Raw genomic sequence first — 19,907 nt, 5'->3', positions numbered from 1 at the left:
CAGTACATTCTAATTTATCAGGATCACCCACCATCACCCACCTACATTTTAGTAATGTCCCTTCATATTTTGCAGTTATTAAGAATTTGCATTGAACTTTATTTTCTTAACCAGGGCCTTGTCCACACTTTCCTCTATTTCAATCGGTACCTTTACAAGAACTTGGAAGGGAGTGTCAGGGTGGGACTGGGAGGGAGGGGCTGGATCGGGCTGTAAAGTGATTAAATTAATAAATTTTAATAATCCTTGTACCAAAATACCCTTATGTCTGCAACCCTTTCCCTCTATGTAATTAAACTTCTCCAATCAGCAGGTCAGACAGCTTATCAATTCCTACAAATAAGCCAGCTCTGACTCTAATGACTTCTCATCTTTAAATAGCCTGACATCCATAAGACCATCCTTTCAAGGTCAGCCTTTCCTGCAGCTTATTATTTCCATGTGCGCTCACATCTTTTGAGATTTATGCTTCCACTTCTGCACTTTTTCTTTCCTAACAATTTCCTATTTACCCTTCTGTATCTCCAATACCAGGTTCACCAGAGCTGAGGTAGGTCATCTTTTCAGCGCTGTTTAGTAACTAGTGCCGCATTTTTTCAACAGCTGAACCTTAGCATTTTTCAGTTTCCCTAAATTCCAGAATCGATCCTAATATTACAGTTTCCTGATTGCTTGGAATCAAGTTCTAAGACCTAAGAGGTTTGCTCCAGGGAATTAAGGAAACCTTAAGGATTTCTTAAAAGAGTAATTAATGTCAATCAGAATTAGTACCTTTAGGGAGAACTATGGGATAGTGTCGACCCACTCCCACCAGGGTGATGATGGAGATAACAGAATTTAACTTTCTCTTTTAAATAACTACAAGTTTTTCTACCCAGTACTACAGGTGCTGCCTTGTTCTATTTAGTTGTTGGGCCCTCAGTAATATTGATTTTTAAATTAGAACATTCCTTCATGGAACTGTTAATTAATATCTACGCTTGAAAAGGGCTTTATCTTGAAAGGGTTAGACTAACTTTGTAACCTGTATGTCTTCTAAAACCTATAGTTTTGAGTTTTAGATTCAGGTTAAGCTAAAGCCTCTTGGTACCTTTCCAGAGAATAAAGAAATGTGACCCTATCTGTGAGGACAGATAAAAAAAAAAAAAAAAAAAAAAAAGGGGCAAGCAAGCAATGACCTTCACTCAGCAAAAAGAAAAACTCCTGTCTTTGAGATAGCATTTCTTAGCAACAAACCTAGACTTCTTCTGAGTAGCTTTTGACCTCCAGCCAAAAGTCTGCAGCCCCTAATCTTCAAGGATGAGCTAACCACCCCCACCTTCAATTGCAGCTGCATCCACACTTGGCAGGACTGGCCAAGCTTGAGCACCTAAGACTAACCAATTATCTTACTTCATAGCTTCCTCATCCAATCCTAAATTGCCAAACTGCAACTTCAAATTTCCCACAATTTTTCTTTTAAAAACTTAAAGGCCTTTGATCCCCGGTGCCACTCTTTGCTGACCGGCAGGGGTGACCCCATTGCGCAATGGTTAATAAACCTCTTGCTTTTGCAACGAGTCGTGGTCTGGGGGAGTTTCTGGGAAGGGCGCGATCTTGAACTCCTGAGTTGTGAGACCCCAGGTCTTACAGTCTTAGCCAAGGGACTCTTACTGTTCCATTTGCTCATCTGATATGGAGACTGGTCCCTGACCTGTCAGGATTATAATACCTCATCTTGGCTGTCCATTGTTCATGGACTAAGACTGGCATACCCTGGGCATGTGATTCCCCCCTTTTTCTAGTACTGCTTAGCACCAAGATTCCTGTGAGGACTTCTACGCTTACCCTGAGTATAGGCAACAAGTCTTTGTCAATTCCAAATCCCCCGAGATAACCTGACATATTGACACATGAGATATTTAATGACAAGAAGGAAAAACAAAGGGTAGAAGGAAGGAAACACAAAAGACATTTTAATTTTTTTGGACACTTACTTTTCTTTCTGTAGGTTCTCAATCTGCTCAGTCAGTACTTTTTCCTCCTGCTGCATTGCTGCTTGTTGCTGTTCTGTAATGTCGGTCTCCATGGCTGTCTCACTAGTCAAAGTCTCTTCTGGGACATCAGACATGGAAGGCAATCGGACTATAACAGGAGAGGATGGACTTGGATAGTTTCCTCGATGTATCCGCCCCTTTCCCTGCAGAGAGCATTCATTTTAGAAAGTAAACTGTGTCAGTTTTACGTTGATCACTTTGAATAAAAAGTGTCCTTCCAGCACATCGTGAGAATGATAGGACCCAAACAGGCATAGGATATTTAGCAAGATATTATAAATCCAACAAATGAGGTTAAAAGAATTCTATCAAGAACACTGAAAAATGGACACATTTTAGCTCTGGGCATTGAGAACCATTGTGCAGAGAGTCTTCTTTTAATCTAAGCTGTGTAACAAATAGCTCCAAGCCAATTAAAATTGATCTCTGTGGCCACAGGAGCCATCCATCTCAGGTGCACAGGAGCAGCAGACACTTGGCTCACACTGACACTGAAAGCACACATTGTTTTCATTATCATGTAAGTTCTGACAACCTCTCTGGGAAAATTGAAGAAACATGTCCTGAAACTCAAGTTTTTAGATTTATTTTTATTTATTATAATTTATTCACTTTGTATCCCAGCTGTAGCCCCTCCCTCATCCCTTCCCAATCCTGCCCTCTCCCCCTCTTCACCTCCCATGCTCCTACCCCAATCTACTGATACGGGAGGTACAACTACTTTGGAGATTGATCTGGCCCTTTCTCAACAATTAGGAATAGTGCTACATCAAGATACAGTTATACCATTCCTAAACATACATCCAAAATATGCTCAAGTATACAACAAGGACATTTGCTAAACTATATTCATAGCAGCTTTATTTGTAATCGCCAGAATCTGGAAACAACCCAGGTATCTGTCAACGGAGGAATGGATACAGAAATTGTGGTACATTTACACAATGGAATACTACTCAACAATTAGAAACAAGGAAATCATGAACTTTGCAGGCAAATGGTGGGATCATCCTGAGTGAGGTATCCCAGAAACAGAAAGACACACATGGTATATACTCACTTATAAGTGGATATTAGACATATAATATAGGATAATCATACTAAAATCTGTACACTTAAAGAAGCTAGGCAAGGAGGACGACCCTGGGTAGGATGATCAATCCTCATTCAGAAAGGGAAATGGGACAGACATCTGAAACTTAAATTTTAAATGAAAAGTCATATAAGGGATTGCTATTATGATATGCTTTCTCAAGAACTTTCTATTCTTGAGATGAGGAAGGGAAAAACTCACTATTGTTTTCAATTGGCTGCCTTAGGACTTTAGTTTCTGGTAACAGCCAACTAGGTTTAACAGATTAAATCTCCTGCTAGGAATAACTAACTCAACATAAACTCTTGAAGGTACTGGACAGCTAAGGGGCAGGAAAAGCTGGCCCAGCAGTTACTGGTAATTTGTAATATCACAAGAGGTGGCCGAGTCTGAGCAGAACTTTGAACATACTACAGCTGGCAAAGATAGTATAGTCCAGCAACAGTCTGGAGCTACATGTAGCCTATATACATGTTTATAGGTCTTTATTAGAATAAATGTTGTTATTAATGGATTATCTACAGCTGTTTTGTTCAACACTGGCAGGGTAACTGTGGGACAGAGGTTTTATGGCTTATAATATCTACAATACTTTATGATCCTTCAGAGAAAAGCTGGCCAACCCTTGAAATACAGAGTAAAAGGGTATGAGTTGCGGCCTAACACTGGGATCTCAAACATCTGCATTCTAGACAGAGGGTAAACTGAACTTACCACAGTTCTTACGGATACAGTGGTCATGGCCTCAGGTCATCTGAAGGGTCTCTATATACTTGGTATAAAGGTTTAAACTTCTAAGATCGGATTACGATGGTACAACTGCTAGTGCCTAAGGGTCTGGCAGACAGATGACAGTTTTGTAGGTAGGCACTGTCGTCCCAGGCTCTAAGTTCTTTCCATACATCATTTTTCAAACCAAAAGTAACCAGGAATAAACAAAGCGACAGCCTACAGACTGGGAGAGATCTTCACCAACCCTCTATCGGACAAAGGGCTCATACCCAGTATATGTAAAGAACTAAACAAGCTGAAAAGCAGCAAACCAAGTAATCCACTTAAAAAATGGTGAACAGAGCTAAACAGAGAACTCTCTGTAGAGGAACATCGAATGGCAGAGAAGCACTTAAAGAAATGCTCAACCTCATTGGGCATTAGGGAAATGCAAATCAAAACGACCCTGAGATTTCACCTTACACCCATCAGAGTGGCCAAGATGAAAAACTCAAGTGATAGCACATGCTGGAGAGGTTGTGGAGAAAGGGGAACCCTCCTCCACTGCTGGTGGGAATGTAAACTGGTTCAACCACTTTGGAAGTCAATCTGGCGCTTTCTCAGACAACTAGGAATAGCGCTTCCTCAAGATCCAGCCATACCACTCCTAGGCATATACCCAAAAGAGGCTCAAGTACACAATAAGAACATTTGCTCATCCATGTTTGTAGCAGCTTTATTTGTAATAGCCAGAAGCTGGAAACAGCCCAGATGCCCCTCAGTGGAGGAATGGATGCACAAATTGTGGTATATCTACACAATGGAATATTACTCAGCAATAAAAAACAAGGAAATCATGAAATTTGCAGGTAAATGGTGGGATCTGGAAAAGATCATCCTGAGTGAGCTATCCCGAAAGCAGAAAGATGCACACGGTATATACTCACTCATATAGACATATAATATAGGATAAACCTACTAAAATCTGTACACCTAAAGAAACTAATCAAGAGGGAGGACTCTTGCTAAAATGCTCAATTCCTATCCAGAAAGGCAAAGAGGCTGGACATCAGAAGAAGGAGAAAAGAGGGAACAAGTCAGGAGCCTGACACAGAGGACCTCTGAAAATCTCTGCCCTGCAGACTATCAATGTAGATACTGAGACTTATGGGCAACCTTTGGGCAGAGTGCAGGGAATCTTAGGAAAGAAGTGGGAAATAGTAAGATCTGGAGAGGACAAGAACTCCATAAGGAGAGCAACAGAACCAAAAAAATCTGAGCACAGGGATCTTTCCTTAGACTGCTATTCCAACCAAGGACTATGCATGGAGATAACCTAAGACCCCTGCACAGATGTAGCCCATGGCAGTTCAGTATCCAAGTGGGTTCCATTGTAATAGGAACAGGGACTGCCTCTGACATGAACTGATTGGCCTGCTCTTTAATTTCCTCCCCCTGAGGGGGAAGCAGCATTACCAGGCCACAGAAGAAGACAATGCAGCCATTCCTGATGAGACCTAATTGACTAGGATCAGAAGGAAGAAAAAGAAGCCTTCCCCTATTAGTGGACTTGGGGAGGGGCATGCAGGCAGAGGGTGGAGGGAGGGAGGGATTGGGATGGGAGGAGGGCGGGAACCGCGGGGGGGGGGGATACAAAGTGAGTAAAGTGTAATTAATAAAGAAAGATAAATAAATCTTCATAAAAAGAAGTTAGACCAAAAAAAAAAAAAAGAGAAAAAACAGAAAAAAAAATCCATCATATCTTTAAATATGAGGTGAACATGAGGCAAAGAGATAGTAGGCATTGATTCACTGTCCTAAGCTAAAGGAAGTTCTCAACAGCAAGGCGGAAATCCTCAAGAAGAAAAGTTTGAGGTGCAGGAATGAAAACACAAACGAAGATAATGTACAGACTATCTAAAACAAAATGTTTTGTATTTAAAATCTACAAAGATAAAAATCTGCCAATAGCAATGACGTCAGACAATGACTAACATATTAAAGTCCTTGCACATTATCTAGGAAAAGGATAAAAAGTACCAATTAATGAACACTGAAAGGGTTAATAATGTGATCTTTAGACTAAAAGAGTATAAGAACTCTAGAAGAATAAAAAAAAAAAAATGGGATACTATCAAGGAGGAGGCAAAAAGCAGAACAAACCAAACCAAAGCAAAGGTGGCAAGAAAAGAAAAGGAACACATGCCAGGGGAAAAACCAAACCAAGCCTGCACAATAAACACATTTAAAATATAAACACGGGGGCTGGATCTGGCTCAGCAGAGCAGTTGAGAACACTTGCTGCTCTGGCAGAAGGCAGTTCCAGGGCATCAGATGCCTTCTTCGGGCCAGCTCAGATGCCAGGCAGGCCTTGAGGTACAAGACATACATGCAGACAAAACACTCCTACATAAAACATCTTTACAGTCTTAACAAATCCAAATATACTATCAACAGGATCAAATGTATATAGATATATCAAATGCTCCTTTTAAACTTGGAAGATTGTCAGAAACATATTGAAGGGCTACATATAAAATATTACTCAAATACTGAAAGCAGTTGGGGGTGTGTGTGTAGCTCATCTGTAAGCCTAGCACTTGGGAGGCTGTGAGTTTGAAACTATCCTAGGCTATATAATGAGTTCCAGGCCAGGTATACAGACTGATTTTATGTCTCAAACAAAAACAAAGTTTAAAAAAATAATAAAAAGTGGCAGGTATGTACTATTTAAGCCCAGCATCCCTAACCCTTCAAAGGTAGAAACAGAAATCTCTTGTGATTTTGAGGCCAGCCTGGTCTGGTTTACAGAGTAAGTTCCAGGACACCCAAGGCTACACAGAGAGACCTTACCTCAAAAAAACTAAACATAAAAACTTAACATAAAGTAAGAAGTGCCATTTATATAATAGGAGGATATTTCAGAGTGACAAAAGACCAAGTAATGAAGATAAAGTATTTTCAAATTTGTATATGACTATATATCTATAACCATTTCTTAACCACTGAGCCATCTCTGCAACCCCAACTATAGCCATTTCTTAACAGCTTCAGAAGATTTGAAATAAGTTAGCAGCAGAAACAAATGGACAAACAAATGGACAAACCTGTAGTCAGCATCAAGGGATTAAGTATGTATACATAGTAAAATATAAGAGATCTAACAGATACATTCTTCCACATAGAAGTGATCTGACAGATACATTTTTCCACATAATTAAAATGGACTACATCCCAATTTGTTTGTTTTGAGGAATGATCTCGTTATGTAGCCCAGGTTACCCTGGACTACATTATATATACGAGGCTGGCCTCAGACTTACAGAGATCTGCCTACCCCTGCCTTCCCAATGCTGAAGGGTTAAAGTTGTGTGCCACCATGCCCAGCCTAATTTGTTTTAACACAAATTAGAAAAACATTAACAAGGTCATTTAATGGAAGGGTTACACTGTGAAACATCTCAAAATGGCATGAAAGACTTCAGTGTGGATATATTAAAAACATAAAAGCCAACATAATACCACAAAAACAAATAAGAAAGCCAGGAATCAAATGAACATACTTAATCTCATAAAGAATAAAAATTCTACAGCAAACATCAGGCATTGTGGTTAGTGGAACATGCTAAGAGTGATCATTACTACTATTTCATTCAACACTGAATGAAGGTTCTAGTTCCTTTAGAAAAACAAAGAAGAGGTTCAAGAACTATAAAAAGACAAATGAAATGATCATTCATAAATGATACAGCTAGGAAATCAAAAGGAATACTCAGAAAAATACCAAAGTAAATTGGATATTTTATGTAATAAGCAACAAAAAACCAAAAATTTAAAATAAAAATATTACATTCACATGTTACACATTAATAACTACAGTTAAAGATAATTAAAATCTCAACATATAACACTTGAAAGAATTAATGATATATACAGGGAAAGATCATGCTCATGAACAGGAAAATAAACACTACTGAATCATCAAATTTGTAAATAGCAATTTACACATGCTGTGCAATATAAAAAAAAAATCAAATACCCCTTGGGTTTTTGTGAAGATGATTTAATATTTTGTCTGACATTATGAATTACAAGTAGTAAAACTGAAGAAAATAGGATGACTTTTAAAACAGTTTGTTAAAAAGCTGAAGTAAATGGGGCAGTGATGTTGCCAGTGGGTAGAAGAATTTGCTACACAAGTTTGACAACCGGAGTTTGACCCCTAAACCCCACATTAAAAAGCCAGATGTGGTGGCTTGTATTTGGAATCCCAGCTTCCCTATGGTGAGGTGAGAGGCAGAGACAGAATTGTTGAGAAGCTAGTCTGGCAGAATGACAGAAGCAGGAAAGACCCTGCCTCAAAACAAGGTGCTAGGAGAGAACAGGCTCCCCAAAGCCCTCTGACCCTCATACACATGCTGTAACACACCCATGCCTCATACACGACACACAATGCGATAAATTTAAAAGGCTAAATTAAAGTAGTAGTAGTGTTAAGATAATGGTCAAGATGAAGTACCTAAAAACAGAAATAGAGACAAAATAAAGCTTTGAGAAAATGATGATTACAACCATAGTAAATAAGAAAAAAGAAAAATTCTTAAACATACCTCCAAATAATAAAAACTTTATTACTAATAAAAACTTTAGTACTAGCAGCTTATTCATAATAGCCAGAACCTAGAAACAACCCAGATGTCCCTCAATGGAGGAATGGATACAGAAACTATGGTACCTTTACACAATGGAATACTACTCGGCAATTAAAAACAAGGAAATCATGAACTTTGCAGGCAAATGGTGGGATCTAGGAAAGATCATCCTGAGTGAGGTATCCCAGAAGCAGAAAGACACACTGATATATACTCACTTATAAGTGGATATTAGACATATAATATAGGATAAACATACTAAAATCTGTACACCTAAAGAAGCTAAACAAGAAGAGGTTCCAGGGTAAGATAATCAATCCTCAGTTAGAAAGACAAATGGGATGGACATTGGAAGTAGGAGAAAACCAGAAACGGGACAGGAGCCTACCTCAGAGGGCCTTTGAAAGACTCTGCCTAGCAGTGTATCAAAGCAGATGCTGAGACTCATAACCTTGGGCAGAGTGCAGGGAATCATATGAAAGAAGGGGGAGTTAGTAAGACCTGGAGAGGATAGGAGCACCACAAGGACCAAATACATCTGGGCCCAGAGGTCCTTTCTGAAACTCTCCAACCAAGGACCATACATGGAGATAACCTAGAACCCCTGCTCAGATGGTAGCCCATGGCAGCTCATCATCCAAGTGGGTTTCCCTAGTAAGGGGAACAGGGACTGTCTCTGACATGAACTCAGTGGCAGGCTCTTTGACCCCTCCCCCCTTGAGGGAGGAGCAGCTTTGCTAGGCCATAGAGGAGGACTTTGCAGCCAGTCCTGACAAGACCTGATAAACCAGGGTCAGATGGAAGGGGAGGAGGACCTCCCCTATCAGTGGACTTAGAGAGGGGCAGGGAGGAGATGAGAGAGGGAGGGTGCTACAGCTGGGATACAAAGTAAATAACTTGTAATTAATATAAAAAAATAAAAATTATAAAAAACTATATTACACTAAAATTAACCTCTGTCCATCAACAGCTTCATTTATTTATTTATTTGGTTTTTTAAGGCAGGGTTTCTCTGTGTAGTCTTGGCTGTCCTAGACTCACTTTGTAGACCACACGATCCTCAAACTCACAGCGATCTGCCTCCCTCTGCCTCCCTGAGTGCTGAGTTTATTATTATTTTTTGAGGCAGACTTGTTAAAAAGTTATAAAAGCCAGGCTGAGCTTCAACTGGTGATCATCCAGCCTCTACCTAAGTGCTGAGATTGCTTGCATGTACCACCATGCCTGCCCTGAAAGATACTTTTAACAGAGAGAGAGAAAAAAAACAAACAAACCATAAAATGGAAGATGCTTGCAACAGAAATAACTGATCAAAGGATTATATGCAGGATTCAGAAAGAATTAGAAAAAAAATTAAACCATCTAAGAAAGCACAAAAGCATATTTAGCATGTTCACAAAACAAAGTACATGAAGGCTGAACCGATTTGTGCACATTAAAGTCACAGAACAAAACCTGAAATTTAAGAAGTGGTGCATGTCATAGCGACTAAAAGTATGTGACAATACAAGTGTGAGGGAGGTAGTGAACCATTCAGAAATTCCTGTACACTGAAGATTTTAGTTCAGCCATTTTGGAAAACGTTCTTTCCAGTGACCCAGAAATTTCTCCCAGAAGTAACACCTACCAAAAATGCATGCATGTTGCCTGTTCCCCCAAACAAAACACACAAACAGTACACTGGATAAACTGTGGCACACATATGTAAAAAATACATATTAGACGACTTCATTCATATACGGCTCAGAAACAGCACTGTGCTCAGGATACAAATTTTGGTGGCAAACAACAACAACAACAACAACAACAAAAAAAACAAAGGAAGCATTTGCTACAGTAGTCTTTATATGCCTGGTCTGCTTTTAGGTAACATGTTTTGATTTTGACCATCTTATATTGACAATACTTATAGTTCTATTGCACTGGGAACCCTGAGAAAGGAGGACTCAGGTTCAAAGCCAGCCTGATCTATGCGGGGGGGCAGGGGGGGGGAATCAGAAAATAGAGCTCTGTTTCATAGATCTGGGTTAGAATGCTACAAGGCTAGCCCATAGTTGGTTTCCAAAACTAAGAAAAACACTGGGATCCAAATGTTTTAAAGTGAAGGATTCTAAGTGAAAATACTTTTTTTTCAAAGTTTTCCCAGTTTACCTAAGACGTCCATTTTTTTCTTAAGATTTAAGTAGGTAACAGTGAAGATGTATAGAAAATATACTACAGCGCTAAAATGATTGTGGCCTATGAAGAGAGTCTACTAAACTTCATTAAAAAAAAAAAAGAAATAGCAAGACATAACAGATTAGACACAAACTCAGTATTGTCAATCAACATAAGCCTACATAATTGAAGAATGATAATGAAATATGGACTTTGAGTATGTAGGATGACAGTTCCCTCGTGAGGAGTTATAATACTTTCTGATGACTCAAAGAAAGTACATGTAACTGGGGTTTGTTTGTGGGTTAAAAATATAAAGAGTAAGAACTGTGCAGTTCCAGATAGTAGACATAAGTAGCTGGAGCACAAACCTTAGAATCCTAACAGAAAATCTGCCCCAAATAGGGAATGTAAAAGATCACTGTTGTCATTCATTAAGCCACAAAAACAGGAAGGAACTGAATTCTCAAGACTGTATCTGAGGGATCTTCTTTCTTAGACAGGAAAGGTCATTTATTCAATGTTTTCCTACCAGCCTTGCATGGCAGTCCTGCCTAAGTCCATGCTTTGTATGATATTGAGATATGAGCTATCTATGGACACAGGTACTGAGGCTGATTCAAAAGTTATATCCCACACCTGTAACTATAGTTCATCCCATAATAAAAGTTAGTAAAGACTTTAAATGGAGCCACTATATGCTTGCACATATCTTCAGACTTTCTATGTAGTGTAGTAAACCAGCCATAGTTATTTTTCCCCTGCCCAACCCCTCACCTGAGAACTGAACCTAGGGCCTCAAGCATGAAAGGATGCTACCACCAAGCTATGTCCCCAGCCTTGCTGTACTGGTTCTGAATACACTTCACAGGTTTTCAGTAGGGGTGTGGAGGCGTTCCCAAGGGATCTACAATGCAGACACTGCTTTTATAATAATGCTAAGACTCTCTCTGTCCTTCCCACTTACTAACATTTACATTTAGATAAAAGCAACAGTGGATGAAAACAGTGTTGACACCTCTACATGATCAAGGTAATGATACAAAACTGTACTAGTCTTCATAGTCTTTACTATCATGTATTCACAGGTAAAAATTAGTTTCATGCCATCAGTGAAGTACTATAATTATTAACCCTTAAGAGTCAAGTTCACTGGTTTTATTTGTGTATGATAAAAGGATAAGGACACAAAGCCCCCCCCCTGCAATGTGCTGAGGGCTATCTGAGTAGACAGTATCTGTGCGACTACCTGACTAGCGGAGTGACTCTGCTGCTCTCATCTCCTGACAGTGCAACAACTGGCAGCGCATATGAGTGCGCTGTGCAGACTCTGACCACATTTGAAAGGACTTATTTTCTGAAGTGACTTTTGTTTTTTTGTCAGTGAAAACTCTTATTTGTAACTGCCCTGACAGTTTGACAGCTTCCCACACCATGTCAATACCTTCAATCAGAATTTAGACAGAAAATGCTGTCTCATCTTAAACCAGTGGTTCTCAACTTGTAGGTTCTGACCCCTTTGACAACCCTCTATTTCCAAAAATATTTACATCATTATTTATAACAGTAGCAAAATTACAGTTCTAAAGTAGAAATGAAATTACTTTATAGCTAGGGGACACCCCAACATGAGGAACTGTGTTAGAAGGTGGCAGCGTTAGGAAGAGCCACTGCCTTAAACAGTCCTGGCGATGTACAGAGATGGCAGGTCTGATCTGACTGTCAGGAGAGTAAACTGTCAGTGAGACTATTGACAGAACAGCAGTGTAAAACAGTCAAAGAAAACTGGCCAACAATGGAACAGCATGTAGAATTTTGTACCCTACAATTTTTTTCTCCAGATAAAGGTCTGGCTGCCCTGTAAGGAAGTTTATCCTACCATTCCCCAGATAAAGGTCTAGTCTATAAGGAAGTGAGACAAATACTGGATATCAAGCCTATGACTGAAATTTTAATGTAAGTGTACTTTATATTAAATGAGACAGAAGCATTTGAAAGAAATGGAATAGTGACATGCTGTTACGTTGATACTCTATGGGAAAGGGAAGCTTGATAGGGTAGAATTGACAATTATTACATAGTTACTAGTGAATGATACCTGTATTTAAAAATCAACAAGTACACAAAAATACATATTCTGAAATTAGTTTCCACATAGCTTGGTGTTTTAGCTTTCAACTTTTCTATTTCTCCTTTGCACAGATACTGTTTAAAAAGAGGCAACAACAACAAAATCCTGTCTGACAAACACTTAAGTAGCTAACAGCCAAATTTCTACATCTGGGAAGATAACACCAATCAGTTATAAACAGATACATAAGCATTACTCATGATAGATACTAAAAAACTTAACAGGTATTTCAAGTAATAAAGTGAATTTTCTAGGAATGTAGCTCATACAGCAGAATGAACTCGATACCTTAGTATCTATGACCTCCACTTTTAAAGATTCAACCAAAATAGAAACTCAAAGGAGGATTATCTGACAATACTTCAAATGAACATTGTTCACCTGCATAACACAGAGAAAGGAAAGGGAATGACCTAAAGAAAGGTTAAGAAAAAGGCAAGTGAAGGCTGATCAAAAAGGAGGCCCTGACAAGGTTCGAACATGTGAGGCAGACAGGCATGAATGACTGACAGAGCAGAACAGTTCCTGGATGAATGAGACACAATGATGTGAAGTGACTGTGATACAGTGCAATATTAATACATACCGAGACTGAACTGCGGGTAATGCTCATAAATCTAACTGCAATTAGTACAGGTTTCTGGATTAGGAAGGACATGAAAAGGAAAGCAGAAGGTTAGAACGCACATGTCATTGCCCCATTAAAAGAGAAGGCTAAATCTTTCAGTGGAATGAATACAGTCGTTTTCTTCAGTACTGAGGAGGGAATGCACAGCTTTTCCATTTGCTTTGAAATAAAGTTTTGCAGTTAAGAAGCTCTTACTTTCCTTCCTAGGTGGGTACTGAAAAATTAAACCTCTGAATACTAAGCTAAAATTCTTAATATAGAAAAGATTTGTGTTTGTTTGCAGTGTCAGGGATAAACCTTGTCTTAAGGACAAGAACTCTACCAACTGATATAATGCCTTGGGCCCATATTTTACTTTTAGAAAGAATTTCCATTTTTAAGGCCTTGGGAAGAGATTTAGATAGTATTCTATGATGAGTGTGCTGGCTAGTTTTATGTCAACTTGAAACAAGCTATGTTGTTTTCAAAGACAAAACCTCTATTGAGAAAAATGCCTTCATCATATTGGTCTGTGGGCAAGCCTGTGGTGCATTTTTTGGACTGATGGTTATATGGGCGGGCCCAGCTCATTGTGGCCAGTGTCACTCCTGTGCAGGTGATCCTGGGTGGTCTAAGAAAGCAGACTGAACAAGCCACACGGGGCGAGCCATAACAGCACTTCTCTCACAGTCTCTGCTTCCATTTCTGCCTTCAGGTTTCTCCCCTGACTTCTTAGAATGACAGGACCACAAACTCTAAGCCGAAATAAACCCCTCCCCCACTAAGTTGCTTATGGTCATGGTGTTTTATCATAGTGATGGGAATCCGAAGTCAGTGAGCTTCATATAATGTCTGGAAAAGGCTATGCTTATATTTGCTTTTAGAGATCATCTACTAACCCTACCAACAGACCTCTGTTGAACATTTGTACTGTGCTAGGAAGCTTAAAATAGGAAAGGAAGAAGCAGAGTTATTTCAACAGACTATAATGACATGGTTCAAGAAGCACTGCTGGGTCCCAAGAAAATATGAGAATGAAAACTTGGAAGCTGCTGTTTGAGAGATTTGCTGGGGTTCTGAAGGAAGTGCCTGCTGCTATGATGTTATCTTACAGTTGAAAGGAGGAGTAACAAGTCAGTAAAAGTTAAACTTGAATGCATCAGTTGTTTACCAGAACACAGATACTATTGATTCTTAGTTAACAGTAACTGGAGTTATCTACATAATCACTGGCCACTAGTTGTAACAGAAGACACTAAATATAAAAGTCAGCAAATGAAGAAATTATCATGTGGTAGGCTCATCTCAAAACAAAACAATAAATCCCTAGATAAATCTTTATTTGACCTTAGAAGACTCACAAATGGAATTCTGCTTCTGTATGAATCAAGCACTTTAGTTCATATTCAATTCCAAATGATTAAGTTCTCTACTATCAGGAATATTGGAAAGGCCACCAAAAATGATGTGGTTGAGAACAGGAAAAGATAGCAGAAGGATGTGGAGAAACATTACGATAAAGTTAAGTTTTCATGGCATGGACAGTTAAGGATTATATGCAAGGAAGATTATATGCCACCAATTTTTTATTCAAAACATTTTAAAAATTCTGCACATTTAATTACATATACTCTATACACACAGCTACAGTAACTTAAAGATCATTACATATTCATAGCACCTGTGTTCCTTTAGAAAAGTTTCTTCTGTGCACGATCTGTATATGTCACAAACACATACTTACAAAAGAGAACAAGAACAAGAGGCCCTCTCCCCCCCTCACAGTGGCTCCATGTTTTCAATCTTACCATTGATCTGCGAATCAGTGATAGTCTGGTCTTTGCTTTATTTTCAGCAAATTCTAGGCTACTGATATCTTTCAGACGAGCCTTATATTTATTCATTTGTTCTACAACTATCAGCTCCACACAGCTGAAACAGGAAGAAAAAACTGTTACAAGCAGAAGTAAATCAGATGAAGTGTTATATCTCTACGGACGTTTTAACTAAGTGTCTTTGACAGTTTAAGGATGAAGGAAGCATCCTTTATTTTATGACCTCAGAGAAAAGTAGATTCACAACAGTGGTTGACAACTCTGCATTTTAGAAACCAACTGAAAATACACCCAGATCAATTGATTGAAATCAGGTAACTCTGGAGATGTGTGTGTGTGTGTGTGTATATATATATATATATATATATATAAAATACCTTGAAAAAACAGAAATCCATTTAAAAATTCTAAAGCAGTCTTAAGTTGAAGCAAGCCTTAGCATGATAACCAAGAATCTGCTTAGAGGTACAGGAACTTATGAAATCATTCACTGTGTTTGATACTTGGAAAAAGTGGACTACACCAACTAAGGTCCAGTAGAGGTGAAGATGGCTGGCCTTACGTGGTAGTCTTACTGATGTCTTGTACACTTTGTAGTGGGTCAGTAGTGTCAGGGCAACGGAGAATGCAAGGTGCAAACACAATAGCCAAAGCATTAGCAGACATCCGATTAGTGTCTTCCTGTAGAGCAATCCTAAGGAATAAAGCAAAACCAATACAAGTGAAAGGGTTATGGATAAAAGTAACATACTAGAGTGTGAAGAAATGGAAAAAAGATAATATGCCACCAACCCCATAGTACTGGACAGATTCCCACTTAAGTTTAAGAAGACATTGTAAACTTCCCCAAAGCTATCCCTTTACCTAGAAAATGGACTTCTACTACTCCCTGAAACAGTCTGGGTCATAGGTCAACATACAGAATATCAAGGGAAGTCTGTGACCTGCTGCTTAAACCCAGTATCATCAACATGTCTTCAGAATGCAGAAGTTGTATTGGATTTTTTTCTTAATTTAAAAAAAAAATGATTTTATTTTATGTGCTTTTTTTCCCTGCATGTATGTCTATGTGACTGTGTCAGATCCCCTGTTACAGACAGTTGTGAGCTGCCATGTGGTGCTGGAAATTGAACTCAGGTTCTCTGGAAGAGCAGCCAATGCTATTTACCTCTGAACCATCTCTCCAGCCCCTAGAAGTTTTAAGGCATTTCCAAACATAACATACATCTGACCAGAAAGAGGGCTGTATTTCCAACCACTTCTAATGTTTATACACAGGGAAATATATCTACTCCTGAAGCCTCTAGTCAAGCAATTCCTGAGTATAATCTGAACCCAGCTTCCCCAAAGTAAGTTATATCCCCAGATACAAACTCTTGTAGTTCAGGGATTAAAATGGCTAAGTTACTTGGTGCCACCATGAAGTGGAAACTGCTACATGACAACAACAGTCACTCAACTTAGCAGATTTCTGATTTAAACCCCTATTTAAAAGCACAAAGATTAGATAGGAAGAAAGGTGTTTCATTGCTGGGGGTTGTCCTTTTTAAGCATTGGTAAGGAACAAACCAAGGGCTCTGTTCATGCTAAGTAAGCATTCTTTTTGCTGAATTACATTCCCAGGCAAGACACTGACTTTATATATTCAAGTTCTTTATTTAAATGAGTTCTTTATTTAACTCCCTTCCCCCCCCCCCAAAAGACCAGGCATGGTGATGTATGTCTTTAATCCTGGTACTTGAGAGGTAGAGGCAGGAAGATATCTGTGAGTTCAAGGCCAGCCTGATCTATACAGTGAGTTCCCAGATAGACAAAGATATATAGTGAGAGCTTGTCTTGAGTAAGTTACCTAACTAGATGAAAGATAAGGCGCTCCAGTGTATTGAGATGAGTTCGGGAAAGCTGATCAATTACAGAGTACACACCACGGATTGTCTCCTTTCTCTCCTGAAGGCCTAAAAAAAAAAAAAAAAGGCAAAAGTAGCAAGTTACACTGAATATCCCTGTTACATGCTGTATCTTCCTCCTGGATGAAAGCTCTACAGTAGAGAATGATGGCTCCAGCTTAGGGAGACAGAACCATGGTTCTCAGCTATATAGCTCCCTACATTTGAATTCCCAAAGTTTAGTTGATAAGCCCTTGAGGATAGCAAGAACACCGGTATCCTAGCACTTCAGACATTGTATGACAGACTGGTGTCTCATTAAAATTAACCAACTGTTTGATGTAATTATTAATCCTCAGGTCTAAATACCTCTGGGCATACTTTTACCAATATACCACATACTACATAAAGCACAGAGCCCAGCTGGTATAAACAGACAGGGAGCTACCTTTAGACACAGTTCTTCTTAGACTTACAACTGACCGAATGTTAACCCACCCTAAAATCTTCTATTTGATATTTTACTCTTTTTATAACACCTACATTTTTTAGTTACTGTGAGAAGCAACAAAGTGGCTTACTAAGAAACTTTTAGAAGAGTCTACAAGAAGTCAACATTTGAATAGGAACAGTACACTGGAAGTTTTGTATTGACTGTCAGAGGCTTAATTTAGGACCTATAAAAGCTAAGCTACTATAGGAGGGCTTAATAATGAATACAATAGCTGACGTTACTTAATCAAGAGTAGGCCTTTCCTTTAAACCCAGTAAGTTTGTACTTACCCATAGCTCGAAGAAATTCCTCATAGAGTTCAAAAGTCATGAGTGGATTGGGCAAATCACGAAGCCATTGTTTGAATACACTTGCGATGACATGTATGTTATAGTCATCTAGGTTTACACTTTCAGCATCTATTTAAATAACAGCCAAAAAACATGCAAAAAAGATTTAAACAGTGTACTTCAAAAGTAAACCTACAAAAAGAAGCCTTCATGTTTTTTAATTAAACAAACCTATATTTTCCAGTCTGGTTCCAAGCTTAGAATTGCCACTTCTAACCATGCAGGAACAGATTTTTGTGTCCATGTTTTCTAAATCTTTTCTGAATGCAAATGTAAAAGCTCACACTTCCATGAAGAATCAAACTGCTACAGAAGTTTCTATCTGCTTTTGGTTTTTGTACCGTCTTGGTCCATATGCCTCACTCTTCGCACTCTTGAGAACCAATGCTTTAGAAGTCTAAGTGGAAAGCTCTAAAAGGGAGGGTGACTTTAAGTCAATCTTAGACATAAGACAGCAGGGAAATGTGACAGAAACATCTTCATCCTATTTTGCTTATAAATTTCTTAAGGATAGACAGGAGGATATAGAATGAACGGTTAACATTTGGGCTGTTGCACAGTTCAAAAGCAATTCAAACCTGAAAAGTGCCCAGAAACTAGAGTGATCCAAGTTCTGTCAGTCAAAATTTTTTTTCTATTTTTTTTTAATTCTTTATTAATTACACTTTATTCACTTTGTATCCCCTCTGTGGTTCCCTCTCTCCTTCCATCCCAATCCCTCCCTTCCACCACCCTCTGCATGCATGCCCCTCCCCAAGTCCACTAATAGGGGAGGTCTTCTTTTCCTTCCTTCTGATCCTAGTCAATTAAGTCTCATCAGGAGTGGCTGCACTGTCTTCTTCTGTGGCCTGGAAATGCTGCTTCCCCCTCAGGGGGAGGAAATTAAAGAGCAGGCCAATCAGTTCATGTCAGAGGCAGTCCCTGTTCCTATTACAATGGAACCCACTTGGATACTGAACTGCCATGGGCTACATCTGTGCAGGGGTCTTAGGTTACCTCCATGCCTGGTCATTGGTTCTTCAACAAATGGTGCTCATCTAACTGGATGTCTACATGTAGAAAAATGCACATAGATCCATACTTATCACCCTGCACAAAACTAAAGTCCAAGTGGATCAAAGACCTCAACATAAAACCAGACACACTAAACCGCTTAGAAGAAAAAGTGGGGAAGAGCCTTGAACTCATTGGCACAGGAGACAACTTCCTGAACAGAACACCAACAGCACAGGGTCTAAGAGCAACAATCAATAAATGGGACCTCATGAAATTGAAAACTTCTATAAAGCAAAGGACACTGTTGTCAGAACAAAACGACAGCCTACAGATTGGGAAAGGATCTTCACCAACCCTATATCTGACAAAGGACTAATATCCAATATATATAAAGAACTCAAGAAGTTAAAGAGCAATAAATCAAGTAATCCAATTAAAAAATGGAGTACTGAGCTAAACAGAGAATTCTCAATAGAGGAATATCGAATGGCAGAGAAACACTTAAAGAAATGTTCAACGTCCTTAGTCATAAGGAAAATGCAAATCAAAACGACCCTGAGATTTCACCTTACACCCATCAGAATGGCTAAGATCAAAAACTCAAGTGACAACACATGCTGGAGAGGTTGTGGAGAAAGGGGAACCCTCCTCCACTGCTGGTGGGAATGTAAACTTGTACAACCACTCTGGAAAGCAATCTAGCACTTCCTCAGACAACTAGGAATAGCGCTTCCTCAAGATGCCGCTATACCACTCGTAGGCATATACCCAAAAGAGGCTCAAGTACACAATAAGGACATTTGCTCAACCATGTTTGTAGCAGCCTTATTTGTCAGTCAGAATTTAATGCCTAGTAAGTTTACCAGGCATTTCCTATTATTCTTATACTAATTCATTTCTCACTGATTAGTTCCTGAGAAAAACCACAGTGATTCTTAGTCACATAAAGGCAACCTTTGT

General features: G+C 39.0%; 1 protein-coding gene across 3 annotated transcripts in view; it reads right to left on the bottom strand.

Moving 5' to 3' along the window:
* Nucleotides 1-19,907, bottom strand: part of Myo9a (myosin IXA) — a 196,257-nt gene that overhangs the window by 4,514 nt on the left and 171,836 nt on the right. For all 3 annotated transcript variants that reach the window (XM_055621828.1, XM_055621830.1, XM_055621829.1), the window contains 5 exons: nt 17,892-18,020; nt 17,072-17,177; nt 15,785-15,916; nt 15,196-15,319; nt 1,977-2,179 (listed from right to left, as the gene is read on the bottom strand). In XM_055621828.1, the coding sequence (XP_055477803.1) occupies nt 1,977-2,179; nt 15,196-15,319; nt 15,785-15,916; nt 17,072-17,177; nt 17,892-18,020 (694 nt within the window). The remainder of the gene's footprint in view (nt 1-1,976; nt 2,180-15,195; nt 15,320-15,784; nt 15,917-17,071; nt 17,178-17,891; nt 18,021-19,907) is intronic.

This window comes from Psammomys obesus, unplaced genomic scaffold (genome assembly GCF_907164565.1).
Source record: "Psammomys obesus unplaced genomic scaffold, mPsaObe1.curated_primary_1811, whole genome shotgun sequence".
Lineage (NCBI taxonomy): Eukaryota > Metazoa > Chordata > Mammalia > Rodentia > Muridae > Psammomys > Psammomys obesus.
This window is presented reverse-complemented; position numbering and strand designations above follow the sequence as displayed.